General features: G+C 53.6%; 1 protein-coding gene and 1 long non-coding RNA gene across 3 annotated transcripts; one reads left to right on the top strand and one right to left on the bottom strand.

Annotated features, from left to right (window-relative positions):
* Positions 1-157: 157 nt before the first annotated feature.
* On the top strand, positions 158-20565 carry ITPA (inosine triphosphatase). Of its 2 annotated transcripts, none has more exons than XM_076054591.1 (9): positions 158-2136; positions 5873-5940; positions 7397-7454; positions 7939-8003; positions 9087-9160; positions 11403-11434; positions 13630-13748; positions 18303-18379; positions 18960-20565. In XM_076054591.1, the coding sequence occupies exons 2-9, from the start codon at positions 5875-5877 to the stop codon at positions 19300-19302; spliced, it is 834 nt and encodes a 277-aa protein (XP_075910706.1). In that variant the 5' UTR covers positions 158-2136; positions 5873-5874; the 3' UTR covers positions 19303-20565. The 2 variants fall into 2 exon arrangements, with proteins under 2 accessions (XP_075910706.1, XP_075910705.1); XM_076054590.1 differs by having other exon boundaries at positions 159-2126.
* Positions 20566-21470: 905 nt separating this feature from the next.
* On the bottom strand, positions 21471-22449 carry LOC142906540 (uncharacterized). Its single transcript, XR_012930350.1, has 2 exons — positions 21590-22449; positions 21471-21543 (listed from the first exon to the last, which is right to left on the bottom strand). It is a non-coding gene; the product is annotated as an uncharacterized LOC142906540 (long non-coding RNA).
* Positions 22450-23392: the final 943 nt, after the last annotated feature.

Raw genomic sequence — 23392 nt, 5'->3', positions numbered from 1 at the left:
GAATCGGGCGTAGATCGACTGCTGATTGGTGGGCGTCGCAGGCGTAGGGGGGCGGGGCGCTAAGAGACCGTCCTCACCCCTCTCACACCAAGCCACGCCTACTGACACCAAGCCACGCCTACTGACACCAAGCCACGCCTACTGACACCAAGCCACGCCCACTGACATCCACCCACCACTACTGACACCCACCCACCACTACTGACACCCACCCACCACCACTGACACCCACCCACCACTAGTGACACCCACCCACCACTACTGACACCCACCCACTACTGACACCCGCCCACCACGACTGACACCCACCCACTACTACTGACACCCACCCACTACTACTGACACCCACCCACCACCACTGACACCCACCCACCACTAGTGACACCCACCCACCACTACTGACACCCACCCACTACTGACACCCGCCCACCACGACTGACACCCACCCACTACTACTGACACCCACCCACCACTACTGAAACCCACCCACCACTACTGACACCCACCCACCACAACTGACACCCACCCACCACTACTAACACCCACCCACCACTACTGACACCCACCCACCACTACTGACACCCACCCACCACTACTGACACCCACCCACTACTACTGACCCACCCACCACTACTGACACCCACCCACTACTACTGACACCCACCCACCACTACTGACACCCACCCACTACTACTGACACCCACCCACCACTACTGACACCCACCCACTACTACTGACACCCACCCACCACTACTGACACCCACCCACCAATACTGACACCCACCCACTACTACTGACCCCCACCCACCACTACTGACATCCACCCACTACTGACACCCACCCACCACTACTGACACCCACCCACTACTGACACCCACCCACTACTACTGACACCCACCCACCACGACTGACACCCACCCACTACTACTGACACCCACCCACTACTACTGACACCCACCCACCTGACACCCACCCACTACTACTGACACCCACCCACTACTACTGACACCCACCCACCACTACTGACACCCACCCACCACTACTGACACCCACCCACCACGACTGACACCCACCCACTACTACTTACACCCACCCACTACTGACACCCACCAACTACTACTGACACCCACCCACTACTGACACCCACCCACCACTACTGACACCCACCCACTACTGACACCCACCCACTACTACTGACACCCACCCACCACTACTGACACCCACCCACCACTACTGACACCCACCCACCACTACTTACACCCACCACTACTGACACCCACCCACTACTACTGACACCCACCCACTACTGACACCCACCCACCACTCCTGACACCCACCTACCACTACTGACCCCCACCCACTATAACTGTCGCTGCTGCTGCTGAACCGTCTACTGCTGCATCGTGTCGCTGCTGCTGGGTCCTGACCTGAACCGTCTACTGCTGCATCGTGTCGCTGCTGCTGCTGCTGGGTCCTGGGCTGAACCGTCTACTGCTGCATCGTGTCGCTACTGCTGCTGCTGGGTCCTGGGCTGAACCGTCTACTGCTGCATCGTGTCGCTGCGGCTGGGTTCTGGGCTGAACCGTCTACTGCTGCATCGTGTCGCTGCGGCTGGGTCCTGGACTGAACCGTCTACTGCTGCATCGTGTCGCTGCTGCTGGGTCCTGGGCTGAACCGTCTACTGCTGCATCGTGTCGCTGCTGCTGGTTCCTGTCCTGAACCGTCTACTGTTGTATCGTGTCGCTGCTGCTGCTGGGTCCTGGGCTGAACCGTCTACTGCTGTATCTTGTCGCTGCTGCTGGGTCCTGGGCTGAACCGTCTACTGCTGCATCGTGTCGCTGCTGCTGGGTCCTGGGCTGAACCGTCTACTCCTGCATCGTGTTGCTGCTGCTGGGTCCTGGGCTGAACCGTCTACTGCTGCATCGTGTCGCTGCTGCTGCTGGGTCCTGGGCTGAACCGTCTACTCCTGCATCTTGTCGCTGCTGCTGGGTCCTGAGCTGAACCGTCTAGTGTTGCATCGTGTCGCTGCTGCTGCTGGGTCCTGAGCTGAACCGTCTAGTGCTGCATCGTGTCGCTGCCTCACGCGCGCGTGGCGGGGCTCGAGCCAGCAGGAGGAGAGTCACCAAGTGGGTGGAGGTCTCCAAACTCACTCACACATACACACATATACACACATACATACACACTTACATACATACACTCACTAGTACACTCACACACTCATACATACATATACACACACTCATACACATACATACACTTACTCACTCACACATACACTCACTCACACATACACACATATACACACATACATACACACTTACATACATACACTCACTAGTACACTCACACACACATACATACACACTCACACACTCACACATACACACATATACACACACATACATACACACTTACATACATACACTCACTAGTACCCTTACACACACATACATACACACTCACACACTCACACATACATACATACACACATACATACACTCATACATACATACACTCACTAGTACACTCACACACACATACATACACACTCACACACTCACACATACATACATACACACATATACACACATACATACACACTCACACACTCACACATACACACATATACACATACACTCATTAGTACACTCACACACACTTACATACACACTCACACACTCACACATACATACATACACACATACATACACTCATACACACATACATACACTCACTAGTACACTCACACACTCACACATACACTCACTCACACATACACACATATACACACATACATACACACTTACATACATACACTCACTAGTACACTCACACACACTTACATACACACTCACACACTCACACATACATACATACACACATACAAACACTCATACACACATACATACACTCACTAGTACACTTACACACACATACATACACACATACAAACACTCATACACACATACATATATACACTCACACATACACTCACACATACACACATATACACACATATACACACTTACATACATACACTCACTAGTACACTCACACACATACATACACACTCACACACTCACACATACATACATACACACATACAAACACTCATACACACATACATACACTCACTAGTACACTTACACACACATACATACACACTCACACACTCACACATACATACATACACACATACATACACACATACAAACACTCATACACACATACATACACTCACTAGTACACTCACACACTCATACATACATATACACACACACTCATACACATACATACACTTACTCACACATACACTCACTCACACATACACACATATACACACATATATACACACTTACATACATACACTCACTAGTACACTCACACACACTTACATACACACTCACACACTCACACATACATACATACACACATACAAACACTCATACACACATACATACACTCACTAGTACACTTACACACACATACATACACACTCATACACTCACACATACATACATACACACATACATACACACATACAAACACTCATATACACACATACATACACTCACTAGTACACTCACACACACTTACATACACACTCACACACTCACACATACATACATACACACATACATACACTCATACACACATACATACACTCACTAGTACACTTACACACACATACATACACACATACAAACACTCATACACACATACATACACTCACTAGTACACTTACACACACATACATACACACTCACACACACATACACACATGTACACACACATACACATATACACACTTACATACATACACTCACTAGTACACTTACACACACATACATACACACTCACACATACATGCATACTCACTCACACATACATACATACACACATACAAACACTCATACACACATACATACACTCACTAGTACACTCACACACTCATACATACATATACACACACACTCATACACATACATACACTTACTCACTCACACATACACTCACTCACACATACATACACTTACACACACTCACACATACATACACACACTCATACATACACACATACATACACTCACTCACACATACATACACACATACATACACACACTCACTAGTACACTTACACACATACATACACACACTCATACATACACACATAAACACGTACATACACACATACATACACTCACTCATACACACATACATACACACACTCATACACTCATACACTCACTCACACACTCATACACTCACTCACTCATACACTCACTCACTCATACACTCACTCACCCACACACTCACTCACTCATACACTCACTCATACACTCACTCATACACACACACTCATACACTCACTCATACACTCGCTCATACACTCACTCACTCACACACTCACTCATACACTCACTCATACACACACTCACTCACTCATACACACACTCACTCATACACTCACTCACTCATACACTCACTCACTCATACACTCACTCACACACTCACTCACTCATACACTCATACACTCACTCATAAACTCACTCATACACTCACTCATACACTCACTCACTCACGCATACACTTATACACTCACTCATACACTCACTCATACGCTCACTCACTCACTCATACACTCACTCACATACACTCACTCACTCATACACTCACTCACTCATACACTCACTCATACACTCACTCACTCATACACTCACTCACTTACTCATACACTCACTCATACACTCACTCACTCATACACTCACTCACTAATACACTCACTCATACACTCACTTATACAATCACTCATACACTCACTCATACACTCACACACTCACTCACTCATACACTCACTAACTCATACACTCACTCACTCATACACTCACTCATACACTCACTCATACACTTACACACTCACTCATACACTCACTCATACACTTACACACTCACTCATACACTCACTCATACACTCACACACTCATACCCTCACTCATACACTCACTCATACACTGACTCACTCACCCACTCACTCACTCAACCACTCACTCACCCACCCACTCACCTACCCACCCACCCACTCACCTACCCACCCACACGCACCCACTCACCTACCCACACACTCACCTATCCACCCACCCACTCACCTACCCACCCACACGCACCCACTCACCTACCCACCCACTCACCTACCCACACACTCACCTACCCACACACTCTCCTACCTACCCACTCACCTACCCACACACTCACCAACCCACCCACTCACCTACCCACCCACTCACCTACCCACCCACTCACGCACCCACTCACCTACGCACACACTCACCAACCCACCCACTCACCTACCCACCCACTCACCTACCCACCCACTCACCCACTCACCTACCCACTCACGCACCCACTCACCTACCCACCCACACCCACCCACGCACTCACCCACTCACCTACCCACACACTCACCTACCCACACACTCACCTACCCACCCACTCACCTACCCACCCACTCACCTACCCACACACTCACCTACCCACACACTCACCTACCCACCCACTCACCTACCCACCCACTCACCCACCCACCTACCCACACACTCACCTACCCAAATACTCACCCACACACTCACCTACCCACCCACTCATGCACCCACTCACCTACCCACCCACTCACGCACCCACTCACCTACCCACACCCACCCACGCACCTACCCACGCACTCACCCACTCACCTACCCACACACTCACCCACTCACCTACCCACCCACACCCACCCACTCACCCACCCACTCACCTACCCACCCACTCACCTACCCACCCACTCACCTACCCACCCACTCACCTACCCACCTTTATCTCTCCCCCCCACCAGTGATGGAGCGCTGTAGCGGCAGGAGCAGCATCACATTTGTGACGGGCAATCAGAACAAGCTGAGGGAGGTAAACACCACCATCATCAACAACAACATCAACAACAACATCATCAACAACAACAACATCAACATCAACAACACCACCATCAACATCACCATCAACATCAACAACACCACCATCAACAACAACATCAACAACATCAACAACAACATCAACAACATCACCATCAACATCAACAACAACACCATCAACAACAACATCAACAACACCATAAACATCAACATCACCATCAACAACAACATCAACACCACCATCAACACCACCATCAACATCAACAACAACATCAACAACATCACCATCAACATCAACAACAACATCAACAACAACATCATCAACATCAACAACAACATCATCAACATCAACAACACCACCATCAACATCAACAACATCACCATCAACATCAACAACAACATCAACACCGCCATCAACATCAACAACAACATCAACAACATCACCATCAACATCACCAACAACATCAACAACAGCTCCATCAACAACATCATCACCATCAACAACAACATCAACATCACCATCAACATCAACAACAACATCAACAACAACAACATCAACACCAACATCAACAACATCAACAACAACATCAACAACACCACCATCAACAACAACATCAACACCACCAACATCAACAGCAACATCAACAACATCACCACCATCAACAACAACATCAACACCACCACCAACACCACCATCAACATCAACACCACCATCATCAACATCAACACCACCACCACCACCACCATCATCAGCATCAACACCACGACCATCAACAACACCACCAACATCATCAACACCACCACCACCATCATCAACACCACCATCAACACCACCACCACCACCACCAACAACACCACCACCAACATCAACACCAACACCACCACCATAAACACCACCACCACCAACATCAACACCAGCATCAACATCAGCACCAACACCATCACCACCAACATCAACACCACCATCAACATCAACACCACCACCATCATCATCATCAACACCACCACCAACATCAACATCAACACCACTACCACCATCAACACCACCATCACCATCAACACCACCATCAACATCATCAACACCATCACCATCAACACCACCATCAACATCAAGACCACCATCACCATCAACACCACCATCAACACCACCATCACCATCAACGTACCTGTCAACCTGTCAACGTCACAGGTGTGACGTCACCGCTCACTTGGGGGGGTGATGATGGGGTGATGGTGGGGTGATGTTGGGGTGATGGTGGGGTGATGGGGGTGGTGATGTTGGGGTGATGTTGGGGTGATGTTGGGGTGATGGTGGGGTGATGGTGGGGTGATGGTAGGCTCGTTGCTTTTGACCTTTTACCTTGCCGAGGCCTCCAGCTAACAGCACTTGCCCCAACACTCTGCTGAGGCTACACGGGGGACATTTGTCTTTGTGGTTTCCTCTGCCGCAGGTGGTGCAGATCCTGGGAGACTCCTTCCCGTACGAGCTGATAGCCAAGAAGATTGACTGTGAGTACACGCAAGTACACGACCTCCTGTACACCAGGCGAGGTAGTCAACATCTCCTAGCCACCGTGATGATGGTGGTGGTGGAACCCACGACCTCCTGTACACCAGGCGAGGTAGTCAACATCTCCTAGCCACCGTGATGATGGTGGTGGAACCCACGACCTCCTGTACACCAGGCGAGGTAGTCAACATCTCTTAGCCACCGTGATGATGATGGTGGTGGTGGAACCCACGACCTACTGTACACCAAGCGAGGTAGTCAACATCTCCTAGCCACCGTGATGATGATGGTGGTGGTGGTGGTGGAACCCACGACCTCCTGTAGAACCAGGCGAGGTAGTCAACATCTCCTAGCCACCGTGATGATGGTGGTGGAAGCCACGACCTCCTGTACACCAGGCGAGGTAGTCAACATCTCCCCTTGCCACTGACGTTGAGTGGAGGCTACACGGGGAGCCTTCAGCTTTGTCTTTGTGTGTCGCAGTGCCGGAGCATCAGGGGGAGCCTGATGACATCTCGGAGCAGAAATGCAAGGAAGCTGCACGGCAGGTGAGGACAACAACAACAACAAACACAACAACAACAAACACAACAACAAACACAACAACAAACACAACAACAACAAACACAACAAACACAACAACAAACACAACAACAACAAACACAACAACAACAAACACAACAACAACAAACACAACAACAAACACAACAACAACAAACACAACAACAAACACAACAACAACAAACACAACAACAACAAACACAACAACAAACACAACAACAAACACAACAACAAACACAACAACCACCACCACAACAACCACCACCACAACAACCACCACAACCACCACCACAACAACCACCCCAACCACCACCACCACAACCACCACAACCACCACAACCACCACCACAACCACCACCATCACAACCACCACAACCACAACCACCACAACCACCGCAGCCACCACAACCACCACAACCACCGCAACCACCACAACCAAAACCACCACAACCACCACAACCACCACAACCACCACAACCACAAACACCACAACCACAACAACCACCACAACCACCACTACAACCACCATCACAACCACCACAACCACCACAACCACCACCATCACAACCACCACAACCACCACAACCACGGCCACCACCACCGCCGGCAGTGATTAACCCAACAACCGGTGCCTGAACCTCCTCCCCTAGGTCGACTCAGCCTCAAATTGTGTAGCGCTGCAGTGAACGTCGCTCGCACTGTGGGAGAGACAAAGGCGGCCGGGCGTGGTGGTGGTGGCCACCCCCTCTGCTGCTACTCGCTACTAACAGCACTTGCCCCCACAGCCTGCTAGAGGCTACCTGGGGGACCTTTGTCTGTGTGTGTACAGCACTTGCCCCCACAGCCTGCTGAGGCTACCTGGGGGACCTTTGTCTGTGTGTGTGTACAGCACTTGCCCTCACAGCCTGCTAGAGGCTACCTGGGGGACCTTTGTCTGTGTGTAAGTGTACAGCACTTGCCCCTACAGCCATGCTAGAGACTACCTGGGGGACCTTTGTGTGTGAGTGTACAGCACTTGCCCCCACAGCCTGCTAAGGCTACCTGGGGGACCTTTGTCTGTGTGAGTGTAGGTGGAGGGGGCGGTGCTGGTGGAGGACACGTGCCTCTGCTTCGACGCCCTGGGAGGGCTGCCCGGACCGTACATGTTAGTGGGGGGGGGGGGGGTACCCTCCTAGACCACCACCTACACCACCACCTAGACCACCTACACCACCACCTACACCACCACCACCTACACCACCACCTACACCACCACCACCTAGACCACCACCTACACCACCACCTACACCACCACCACGTACACCACCTACACCACCTACACCACCACCTACACCACCACCACCTACACCACCTACACCACCACCTACACCACCACCACCTACACCACCACCTACACCACCACCTACACCACCACCACGTACACCACCACGTACACCTACACCACCTACACCACCACCACCTACACCACCACCTACACCACCTACACCACCACAACACCACCACCACCTACACCACCTACACCACCACCTACACCACCACCACCTACACCACCACCACCACCTACACCACCTACACCACCACCTACACCACCACCTCCACCACCACCTACACCACCTACACCACCACCTACACCACCTACACCACCACCTACCCCACCACCTACACCACCACCACCTACACCACCTACATCACCACTACCTACATCACCACCACCTACACCACCACCACCTACACCACCTACACCACCACCACCTACACCACCACCTACATCACCACCTACACCACCACCACCTACACCACCTACACCAACACCTACACCACCTACATCACCACCACCTACATCACCACCACCTACACCACCTACACCACCACCTAGACCACCACCACCTACACCGCCTACACCGCCACCTACACCACCACCACTTACACCACCACCTACACCTACACCACCACCTACACCACCACCTACACCATCACCTACACCACCTACACCGCCACCTACACCACCCACACCACCACCTACACCACCACCTACACCACCACCACCTACACCACCTACACCACCACCTACGCCACTACCTACACCACCAACACCACCACCACCTACACCACCACCTACACCACCACCTACACCACCACCTACACCACCACCTACACCACCTACACCACCACCACCTACACCACCACCTACACCACCACCACCACCTACAGCACCAACACCTACACGACCTACATAACCACCTACACCACCACCTACACCACCACCTACACCACCTACACCACCACCTACACCACCAACACCACCACCACCTACACCACCACCTACACCACCTACACCACCACCTACACCACCACCTACACCACCACCACCTACACCACCTACGCCACCACCTACACCACCTACACTACCTACACCACCACCACCTACACCACCACCTACACCACCACCACCTACACTACCTACACCACCTACACCACCACCTACACCACCACCTACACCACCTACACCGCCACCTACACCACCACCACCACCTACACCACCTACACTACCTACACCACCACCACCTACACCACCACCACCTACACCACCACCTACACCTACAACACCACCTACACCACCACCTACACCATCACCTACACCACCTACACCGCCACCTACACCACCCACACCACCACCACCACCTACACCACCACCTACACCACCACCACCTACACCACCACCTACACCACTACCTACACCACCACCACCTACACCACCACCTACCCCACCACCACCTACACCACCTACACCACCTACATCACCACCACCTACACCACCACCTATACCACCACCTACACCACCTACACCACCACCTACACCACCACCTACACCACCTACACCACCTACACCACCAACACCACCACCACCTACACCACCACCTACACCACCACCACCTACACCACCTACACCACCTACACCACCACCACCTACACCACCTACACCACCACCACCTACACCACCTACACCACCACCTACACCACCACCTACACCACCACCACCTACACTACCTACACCACCTACACCACCTACACCACCACCTACACCACCTACACCACCTACACCACCACCACCTACACCACCACCACCTACACCACCACCTACACCACCTACACCACCACCTACACCACCACCTACACCACCTACACCACCACCTACACCACCACCTACACCACCTACACCACCTACACCACCTACACCACCACCACCTACACCACCACCTACACCACCACCTACACCACCTACACCACCACCACCTACACCACCACCACCTGTGCCTGAACCCCGTCCAGTGCCTGTAGCCCGACGCAGGATCTCACCTTTCCCCCTTCCGTGTTCACTTCCGCAGAAAGTGGTTTCTGGATAAGCTGAAACCAGAAGGTGAGCGTTGTTCACTCACACGTTCACTCAGGCACGTTCATAAGTGTGTGTTCGTAAGTGGGGGCGTTCGTAAGTGGGGGCGTTCGTAAGTGAGAGCGTTCGTAAGTGCGTGCGTTCGTGAGAGCGTTCGTAAGTAGGGGCTTTCGTAAGTAGGGGTGTTGGTAAGTAGGGGCGTTGGTAAGTAGGGGTGTTGGTAAGTGCGTGCGTTGGTAAGTAGGGGTGTTGGTAAGTAGGGGCGTTGGAAAGTAGGGGTGTTGGTAAGTGGGGGCGTTGGTAAGTGGGGGTGTTGGTAAGTAGGGGTGTTGGTAAGTAGGGGTGTTGGTAAGTAGGGGTGTTGGTAAGTAGGGGTGTTGGAAAGTAGGGGTGTTGGTAAGTGGGGGCGTTGGTAAGTAGGGGCGTTGGAAAGTAGGGGCGTTGGTAAGTAGGGGTGTTGGTAAGTGGGGGTGTTGGTAAGTGGGGGTGTTGGTAAGTAGGGGCGTTGGTAAGTAGGGGTGTTGGTAAGTAGGGGTGTTGGTAAGTAGGGGTGTTGGTAAGTAGGGGTGTTGGTAAGTGGGGGTGTTGGTAAGTAGGGGCGTTGGTAAGTAGGAGTGTTGGTAAGTAGGGGTGTTGGTAAGTAGGGGTGTTGGTAAGTAGGGGTGTTGGTAAGTAGGGGTGTTGGTAAGTAGGGGTGTTGGTAAGTGCGTGCATAAGTAGGGGTGTTGGTAAGTAGGGGTGTTGGTAAGTGAGAGCGTTGGTAAGTAGGGGTGTTGGTAAGTAGGGGTGTTGGTAAGTAGGGGCGTTGCTAAGTAGGGGTGTTGGTAAGTGGGGGTGTTGGTAAGTAGGGGTGTTGGTAAGTAGGGGTGTTGGTAAGTAGGGGTGTTGGTAAGTAGGGGTGTTGGTAAGTAGGGGCGTTGGTAAGTAGGGGTGTTGGTAAGTAGGGGCGTTGGTAAGTAGGGGTGTTGGTAAGTAGGGGTGTTGGTAAGTAGGGGTGTTGGTAAGTAGGGGCGTTGGTAAGTAGGGGCGTTGGTAAGTAGGGGCGTTGGTAAGTAGGGGTGTTGGTAAGTAGGGGTGTTGGTAAGTAGGGGCGTTGGTAAGTGGGGGCGTTGGTAAGTGGGGGCGTTGGTAAGTGGGGGTGTTGGTAAGTAGGGGCGTTGGTAAGTAGGGGCGTTGGTAAGTAGGGGCGTTGGTAGGTAGGGGCGTTGGCAAGTAGGGGCGTTGGTAAGTAGGGGCGTTGGTAAGTAGGGGCGTTGGTAAGTAGGGGTGTTGGTAAGTAGGGGCGTTGGTAAGTAGGGGCGTTGGTAAGTAGGGGCGTTGGTAGGTAGGGGCGTTGGCAAGTAGGGGCGTTGGTAAGTAGGGGCGTTGGTAAGTAGGGGCGTTGGTAAGTAGGGGCGTTGGTAAGTAGGGGCGTTGGTAAGTAGGGGTGTTGGTAAGTAGGGGTGTTGGTAAGTAGGGGTGTTGGTAAGTGGGGGTGTTGGTAAGTAGGGGTGTTGGTAAGTAGGGGCGTTGGTAAGTAGGGGCGTTGGTAAGTAGGGGCGTTGGTAAGTAGGGGCGTTGGTAAGTAGGGGTGTTGGTAAGTAGGGGCGTTGGTAGGTAGGGGCGTTGGCAAGTAGGGGCGTTGGTAAGTAGGGGCGTTGGTAAGTAGGGGTGTTGGTAAGTAGGGGTGTTGGTAAGTAGGGGCGTTGGTAAGTAGGGGTGTTGGTAAGTGGGGGTGTTGGTAAGTGGGGGTGTTGGTAAGTAGGGGCGTTGGTAAGTAGGGGCGTTGGTAAGTAGGGGTGTTGGTAAGTGGGGGTGTTGGTAAGTGGGGGTGTTGGTAAGTGGGGGTGTTGGTAAGTAGGGGCGTTGGTAAGTGGGGGTGTTGGTAAGTAGGGGCGTTGGTAAGTAGGGGCGTTGGTAAGTAGGGGTGTTGGTAAGTAGGGGCGTTGGTAAGTAGGGGTGTTGGTAAGTGGGGGTGTTGGTAAGTGGGGGTGTTGGTAAGTAGGGGCGTTGGTAAGTAGGGGCGTTGGTAAGTAGGGGTGTTGGTAAGTGGGGGTGTTGGTAAGTGGGGGTGTTGGTAAGTGGGGGTGTTGGTAAGTAGGGGCGTTGGTAAGTGGGGGTGTTGGTAAGTAGGGGCGTTGGTAAGTAGGGGCGTTGGTAAGTAGGGGTGTTGGTAAGTAGGGGTGTTGGTAAGTGGGGGTGTTGCTAAGTGTGTGCCCGTCCCCCCGCCCACCCTCCTGCAGGCCTGCACCGCCTGCTGGCTGGGTTTGAGGACAAGGGAGCCCGTGCCGTCTGCACCTTCGCCTACAGCCCCGGCCGAGCTCTCGGCTCTCCTGTGCTCCTCTTCCGCGGGGAGACGCACGTGAGTTCGCGGGGCGAGGAAGCCGCTGGGCGCTGCGCTTTCAATCAGACCCATAGACTCACACAGAGACCCATAGACTCACACAGAGACCCATAGACTCACACAGAGAGACCCATAGACTCACACACAGAGACCCATAGACTCACACACAGAGACCCATAGACTCATACACAGAGACCCATAGACTCACACAGAGACCCATAGACTCATACACAGAGACCCATAGACTCACACACAGAGACCCATAGACTCACACATAGACTCATAGACTCACAGAGACCCATAGACTCACACACAGAGACCCATAGACTCACACAGAGACCCATAGACTCACACAGAGACCCATAGACTCACACAGAGACCCATAGACTCACACAGAGAGACACCCACAGACTCACCACACAGAGACCCATAGACTCACACACAGAGACCCATAGACTCACACAGAGAGACCCATAGACTCACTTCACAGAGACCCATAGACTCACACACAGAGACCCATAGACTCATCACACAGAGACCCATAGACTCACACAGAGATCCATAGACTCACACAGAGACACCCACATACTCACACAGAGAGACACCCACAGACTCACCACACAGAGACCCATGGACTCACAGAGACCCATAGACTAAGGGAGACCCATTGACTCACACAGTGAACCATAGACTCACAGAGACCCATAGACTCACACAGAGACCCATAGACAAAGGGAGACCCATTGACTCACACAGAGACCCATAGACTCACACAGAGAGACCCATGGACTCACACAGAGACCCATAGACAAAGGGAGACCCATAGACTCACACAGAGACCCATAGACTCACACAGAGACCCATAGACTCGGACAGAGACCCATAGACTCACAGAGACCCATAGACTCACACACAGAGACCCATAGACTCACACACAGAGACCCATAGACTCACACACAGAGACCCATAGACTCACACAGAGAGACACCCACAGACTCATCACACAGAGACCCATAGACTCACACACAGAGACCCATAGACTCACACACAGAGACCCATAGACTCACACACAGAGACCCATAGACTCACACAGAGACCCATACTCACACAGAGACCCATAGACTCACACAGAGACCCATACTCACACAGAGACCCATAGACTCACACACAGAGACCCATAGACTCACACAGAGACCCATAGACTCACACAGAGACCCATAGACTCACACAGATACCCATAGACTCACACAGAGACCCATAGACTCACAGAGACCCATAGACTCACCACACAGAGACCCACAGACTCACACATAGACTCATAGACTCACACACAGAGACCCATAGACTCACACATAGACTCATAGACTCATCACACAGAGACCCATAGACTCACCACACAGAGACCCATAGACTCACACAGAGACCCATAGACTCACAGAGACACATAGACTCACACAGAGACCCATAGACTCACACATCAACTCATAGACTCACACAGAGAGACCCATAGACTCACAGAGACCCATAGACTCACACAGAGACCCATAGACTCACCACACAGAGACCCATAGACTCACCACACAGAGACCCATAGACTCACACAGAGACCCACAGTCTCACCACACAGAGACCCACAGACTCATCACACAGAGACCCACAGACTCACCACACAGAGACCCACAGACTCACCACACAGAAACCCATAGACTCACACAGAGACCCATGGACTCACACAGAGACCCATAGACAAAGGGAGACCCATTGACTCACACAGAGAACCATAGACTCACAGAGACCCATAGACTCACACAGAGACCCATAGACAAAGGGAGACCCATTGACTCACACAGAGACCCATAGACTCACACAGAGAGACCCATGGACTCACACAGAGACCCATAGACAAAGGGAGACCCATAGACTCCCACAGAGACCCATAGACTCACACAGAGACCCATAGACTCGGACAGAGACCCATAGACTCACAGAGACCCATAGACTCACACACAGAGACCCATAGACTCACACACAGAGACCCATAGACTCACACACAGAGACCCATAGACTCACACAGAGAGACACCCACAGACTCATCACACAGAGACCCATAGACTCACACACAGAGACCCATAGACTCACACACAGAGACCCATAGACTCACACACAGAGACCCATAGACTCACACACAGAGACCCATAGACTCACACAGAGACCCATACTCACACAGAGACCCATAGACTCACACAGAGACCCATACTCACACAGAGACCCATAGACTCACACACAGAGACCCATAGACTCACACAGAGACCCATAGACTCACAGAGACCCATAGACTCACCACACAGAGACCCACAGACTCACACATAGACTCATAGACTCACACACAGAGACCCATAGACTCACACACAGAGACCCATAGACTCACACACAGAGACCCATAGACTCACACACAGAGACCCATAGACTCACACAGAGACCCATACTCACACAGAGACCCATAGACTCACACAGAGACCCATACTCACACAGAGACCCATAGACTCACACACAGAGACCCATAGACTCACACAGAGACCCATAGACTCACACAGAGACCCATAGACTCACACAGATACCCATAGACTCACACAGAGACCCATAGACTCACAGAGACCCATAGACTCACCACACAGAGACCCACAGACTCACACATAGACTCATAGACTCACACACAGAGACCCATAGACTCACCACACAGAGACCCATAGATTCACACATAGACTCATAGACTCATCACACAGAGACCCATAGACTCACCACACAGAGACCCATAGACTCACACAGAGACCCATAGACTCACAGAGACCCATAGACTCACACAGAGACCCATAGACTCACACATCAACTCATAGACTCACACAGAGAGACCCATAGACTCACAGAGACCCATAGACTCACACAGAGACCCATAGACTCACCACACAGAGACCAATAGACTCACCACACAGAGACCCACAGACTCATCACACAGAGACCCACAGACTCACCACACAGAGACCCACAGACTCACCACACAGAAACCCACAGACTCACCACACAGAGACCCACAGACTCACCACACAGAGACCCACAGACTCACCACACAGAGACACCCATAGACTCATCACACAGAGACCCACAGACTCACCACACAGAGACCCACAGACTCACCACACAGAGACCCACAGACTCACCACACAGAGACCCACAGACTCACCATACAGAGACCCACAGACTCACCACACAGAGACACCCACAGACTCACCACACAGACACCCACAGACTCACCACACAGAGACCCACAGACTCACCACACAGAGACCCACAGACTCACCACACAGAGACCCACAGACTCACCACACAGAAACCCACAGACTCATCACACAGAGACCCACAGACTCACCACACAGAGACACCCACAGACTCACCACACAGAGACCCACAGACTCACCATACAGAGACCCACCGACTCGCACAGAGACCCGCAGACTCACCACACAGAGACCCACAGACTCACCACACAGAGACCCACAGACTCACCACACAGAGACCCACAGACTCACCACACAGAGACACCCACAGACTCACCACACAGACACCCACAGACTCACCACACAGCGACCCACAGACTCACCACACAGAGACCCACAGACTCACCACACAGAAACCCACAGACTCATCACACAGAGACCCACAGACTCACCACACAGAGACCCACAGACTCACCACACAGAGACCCACAGACTCACCACACAGAGACCCACCGACTCGCACAGAGACCCGCAGACTCACCACACAGAGACCCACCGACTCGCACAGAGACCCACAGACTCACCACACAGAGACCCACAGACTCACCACACAGAAACCCACAGACTCATCACACAGAGACCCACAGACTCACCACACAGAGACACCCACAGACTCACCACACAGAGACCCACAGACTCACCACACAGAGACCCACAGACTCACCATACAGAGACCCACCGACTCGCACAGAGACCCGCAGACTCACCACACAGAGACCCACAGACTCACCACACAGAGACCCACAGACTCACCACACAGAGACCCACAGACTCACCACACAGAGACACCCACAGACTCACCACACAGACACCCACAGACTCACCACACAGCGACCCACAGACTCACCACAGAGACCCACAGACTCACCACACAGAAACCCACAGACTCATCACACAGAGACCCACAGACTCACCACACAGAGACCCACAGACTCACCACACAGAGACCCACAGACTCACCACACAGAGACCCACCGACTCGCACAGAGACCCGCAGACTCACCACACAGAGACCCACCGACTCGCACAGAGACCCACAGACTCACCACACAGAGACCCACAGACTCACCACACAGAGACCCACCGACTCGCACAGAGACCCACAGACTCGCCACACAGAGACCCACAGACTCACCACACAGAGACCCACAGACTCACCACACAGAGACCCACAGAAGTTCCACATCACGTGCACCACAATAGAGACCCTGAGCCCGTGTGTGGGTGGCGCTCGTTTCAGGGCAAGATCGTTGAGCCCAAGGGCCCCAGAGACTTTGGCTGGGATCCCTGCTTCCAGCCGGATGGATTCGACAAGACGTAAGGAGCCCCAGGACATGAGTGGAGTGCTCGCTCTGAGCGTCACTCAGTCACTCGCTCACACACTCATACACTCACTCACACACTCATACACTCACTCATACACTCACTCACTCATACACTCACTCACTCATACACTCACTCACTCACACACTCACTCACTCATACACTCATTCACTCGTACACTCACTCAGTCACTCGTACACTCACTCACTAACACACTCACTCACCCATTCACCCACCCACCCACTCACCCACCCACTCACTCACCCACCCACTCACTCACCCACTCACTCACACACTCACACACACACTCACTCACTCACACACTCACTCACCCACTCATACACTCACTCACACACCCACTCACTCACTCATACACTCACTCACACACTCACTCACTCATACACTCACTCACTCATACACTCACTCATACACTCACTCACCCACTCACTCACCCACTCACTCATACACTCACTCACTCATACACTCACTCATACACTCACTCACTCATACACTCACTCACACACTCACTCACTCACTCATCCACCCCCCCCCCCGTCTCTCCCCCCCCCTCAAGCTACGCGGAGCTACCCAAGGAGGTGAAGAACTCCATCTCCCACCGCTCCCTCGCCCTCCGCAGGATGGCCGATCACTTCGCCGGCCTTGCAGACAGCGCGGCCATGGCAGGCGATGGCGGTGGTAGTGGTGGCGGTAGTGGTGGTAGTGGTAGTGGTGGTGGCGGTAGTGGCGGTAGTGGTGGTGGTGGCGGTAGTGGTGGTAGCGGTGGTGGTGGTAATGGTGGCGGTGGTAGTGGTGGTGGTGGTAGTGGTGGTGGCGGTGGTGGTGGTGACGGTGATGACGATCTGCCAAAGAAGAGGAACCGCAAATCCCCGTCTCACGCCGGCGTGACCCAGCCGTAGAGAGGCGTCCATCGCCGTGGCTAGGAGATGTTGACTACCTCGCCTGGTGTACAGGAGGTCGTGGGTTCCACCACCATCATCACCACGGTGGCTAGGAGATGTTGACTACCTCGCCTGGTGTACAGGAGGTCGTGGGTTCCACCACCACCATCATCATCACGGTGGCTAGGAGATGTTGACTACCTCGCCTGGTGTACAGGAGGTCGTGGGTTCCACCACCACCACCATCACGGTGGCTAGGAGATGTTGACTACCTCGCCTGGTGTACAGGAGGTCGTGGGTTCCACCACCACCATCATCATCACGGTGGCTAGATGTTGACTACCTCGCCTGGTGTACAGGAGGTCGTGGGTTCCACCACCACCATCATCATCATGGTGGCTAGGAGATGTTGACTACCTCGCCTGGTGTACAGGAGGTCGTGGGTTCCACCACCATCATCATCACGGTGGCTATGAGATGCTGACTACCTTGCCTGGTGTACAATAGGTCGTGGATTCCACGACCTCCTGTACACAGTGTGTGTGTGTGGGGAGTGGTGGTGCAGTGGTTAGCGCACTGTGTGTGTGGGGAGCGGTGGGTGTAGTGGTTAGCGCACTGTGTGTGTGTGTGTGTGGGGAGCGGTGGGTGTAGTGGTTAGCGCACTGTGTGTGTGTGTGTGGGGAGCGGTGGGTGTAGTGGTTAGCACTACGAACCCAGCGACCCAGGTTCGATTCCCGCTCACGACCAACTCCACCACGTGACGATTATCTGAACCGGTCCTGGCCCTCCCCTAGAGCGACTCAGCCTCAAACGAGTACCTGGTGTAGCGGTGCAGTCAACGACGCCGCTGGGGGAGAGACAAAGGCGGCCGGGCGTGGTGGTGGCCACCCACCCCCTCTGTGTGTGCCACAGCGCCGGTAACCTTCATAGGCAGCTGCTGCTACTCGCTTACTAACAGCACTTGCCCCTACAGCCCTGCTGGAGACTACCTGGGGGGTCTTTGTATTTTCATAGACACTGCTACTCGCTACTAACAGCACTTGCCCCTACAGCCCTGCTAGAGGCTACCTGGGGGAGCTTTGTCTTTGACAACGTGTTCCGTTTATCTGGCGACGCAACGGAGAAGCGCGGCCATTGCTTTGCCGCTGCTGCTGGGTGCTGGCCCGAACCGTCTGTCTGTTTGTCGAGTTGACTGAGCCGTGGTTGGGGGGGGGGGGAGCAGCAGCAGGCTGCCGACTCTGCAGTCACTCAGCTGACGTGCAAATAAACAATCAACAATGAGGGCTTGGTGCATGTTGTTGGTGTTGTTGATTATCTCTCACCCACCATGTCACTCACCCAATCACTCACTCACCTACTCACTCACCCACTCACTCACCTACTCACTCACCCACTCACTCACCCACTCACTCACTCACCTACTCACCCACCATCTCACTCACCCAATCAATCATTCACTCACCCACCATCTCACCCACTCACTCACTCACCTACTCAACCACCATCTCACCCACTCAATCATTCACTCACTCGCCCACCTACTCACTCACCCACTCAATCACTCACTCACCCACCATCTCACCCACTCACTCACCTACTCACCCCCACCATCTCACTCACCCAATCAATCATTCACTCACCCACCATCTCACCCACTCACTCACCTACTCAACCACCATCTCACCCACTCAATCATTCACTCACTCGCCCACCTACTCACTCACCCACCATCTCACTCACCCACTCAATCATTCACTCACCTACTCACCCACCATCTCACCCACTCAATTATTCATTCACCTACTCATCCACCATCTCACTCACCTACTCACCCACTCAATCATTCACTCACCTACTCACCCACTCAATCATTCACTCACTCAACTACTCACCCACCATCTAACTCACCCACTCACTCACCCACCATCTCACTCACCCACTCAATCATTCACTCACTCACCTACTCACCCACCATCTCACTCACCCACGCAATCATTCACTCACCCACCATCTCACCCACTCAATCATTCACTCACTCACCCACTCAATCACTCACTCACCTACTCACCCACCATCTCACCCACTCAATCATTCACTCACCCACCTACTCACTCACCTACTCACCCACCATCTCACTCACCCACCTCACGGCCGTCGGGCAAAGCGTCATGGCGAGGGGAACTGGGTATTGAGGCCTGGGGGCAGGGAGCGCAGAGATTTATGTTTAGCATTACACTACACTATACACTACACTATACACTACACTATACACACTACACTATACACTACACTATACACACTACACTATACACACTACTATATATTACACTATACACTACTATACACTACACTATACACTATATACTACTATATATTACACTACACTATACACTACTATATATTACACTACACTACACACTACACTATACAATACACTACACTATACACTACTTGACAGAGTTTCACCACCGGAGCCCAACAACAAACGTCGTGAACAGATTCCTCACGCCCGAGACAAGTCGCCGTTTACCAAAACGAAAAACCACGACAAATAAATGCGACGCCGGCAACAACAACCACAACGACAACCACTACAACAACCACAACAACAACCACTACAACCACTACAACAGCGTCGACCTCTCTCGGTGGGAGTCACCCCACACTTTAACCGCCGCCGCCGCCGCGCCAACGACGGCACAAACACTCACACCCACCACGCACGAGCCCTCCACGCCCACGCCGGGCCTCATCTGGGGGCACCCCAACACCAACACCTACACCACCACCTACACCAACACCACCTACACCACCTATACCATCTACACCTACACCACCAACACCACCACCTACACCATCACCACTACCACCAACACCAATACCACCACCTACACCATCTACACCAACACCACCACCATCTACAACACCACCAACACCACTACCACCAACACCACTACCACCAACACCACCAACACCACTACCACCAACACCTCCAACACCACCAACACCACTACCACCAACACCACCACTACCACCAATACCACCAACACCTCCAACACCACCACTACCACCAACACCTCCAACACCACCAACACCACTACCACCAACACCACCACTACCACCAATACCACCAACACCACCAATACTACCAACACCACCACCGCCACTGTCACCCCCCACCCTCTCTCTCCCCCCCCCCTCCCTCCCCCAACCCTCCGGGCCGAGTCTTCCCGCCCCCGGTCGACCCTCACGGCCCCCCTCCGCCCCCTCCTCCGCCCCCCGTGACCCCGGCCCTCTCGCCGTGACCCCGCGACCTCTTGGCCAGCGCCCTCCTCCGCATCGCGGCGAGCGTGGCCACGTGGCTCCGCCTCGAGTCCGCCTGCTCCTCCAGGTACTCCATCGCTCGGCCGAAGACGAGCACGGCCTCCTCGTGCGAGATCCGGCACGCCCTCCCCTCCCTCCCCTCCTCCACCTCCTCCTCCACCTCCTCCTCCACCTCCTCCTCCACCTCCTCGTCCTCCTCCATCTCCACCTCTTCCTCCGGCTCCTCCTCCTCGCCGCGTACCGCCGACCCGCCTCCGCCGCCTCCGCCGCCTCCGCCGCCTCCGCCGCCTCCGCCGCCTCCGCCGCCTCCGCCGCCTCCGCCGCCGCCTCCGCCGCCTCCGCCGCCTCCGCCGCCGCGGTCCGCGGCCGCCCTCCCGGGCCTCCGCGGCCCGCGGCCGTTGCCGTCCACGTCCAGCCACTCGGCCACCGCCGCCTCGTCCACCGCCTCGTAGCCCGGCACGGCGCGCAGCTCCGTGACGAAGTGGCCCACCGACAGGCCGCAAGCGGCGTCGTCGGCGTCGTCGGCGGCGTCGTCGTCGTCCCCCGCCACCTCCTCCTCCTCCTTCACCTCCTCCTCCTCCTCCTCCACTTTCCACCGACCTCCTCCTCCACCGTCGTCGCCACCGTCCGCGTCCACCGGCCACAGGTCGAGCCAGGAGCGACGCAGCAGCCGCCCGGGCACCTGTCGCCACGCCCGGGCGCAGTCGCTCACCGCCTCGGCAAGGCCCCAGGCGGCGCCGGCACCGGCGGCGGCACCGGCGGCGGCCAGGCGCCGCAGCATGGC

The sequence above is a fragment of the Petromyzon marinus genome, chromosome 66, assembly GCF_048934315.1.
Source record: "Petromyzon marinus isolate PM22_M1 ecotype Great Lakes invasive population chromosome 66, UKy_Petmar_22M1.pri1.0, whole genome shotgun sequence".
Taxonomy (NCBI): Eukaryota; Metazoa; Chordata; class Hyperoartia; order Petromyzontiformes; family Petromyzontidae; genus Petromyzon; species Petromyzon marinus.
This window is presented reverse-complemented; position numbering and strand designations above follow the sequence as displayed.

Excerpts from the sequence above, each read along its gene's own strand:
- ITPA (XM_076054590.1), top strand. Across the intron at positions 11,435-13,629 it reads GGATAAGCTGAAACCAGAAG|GCCTGCACCGCCTGCTGGCT; the intron begins GTGAGCGTTGTT and ends ACCCTCCTGCAG. Across the intron at positions 13,749-18,302 it reads TCTTCCGCGGGGAGACGCAC|GGCAAGATCGTTGAGCCCAA; the intron begins GTGAGTTCGCGG and ends CGCTCGTTTCAG.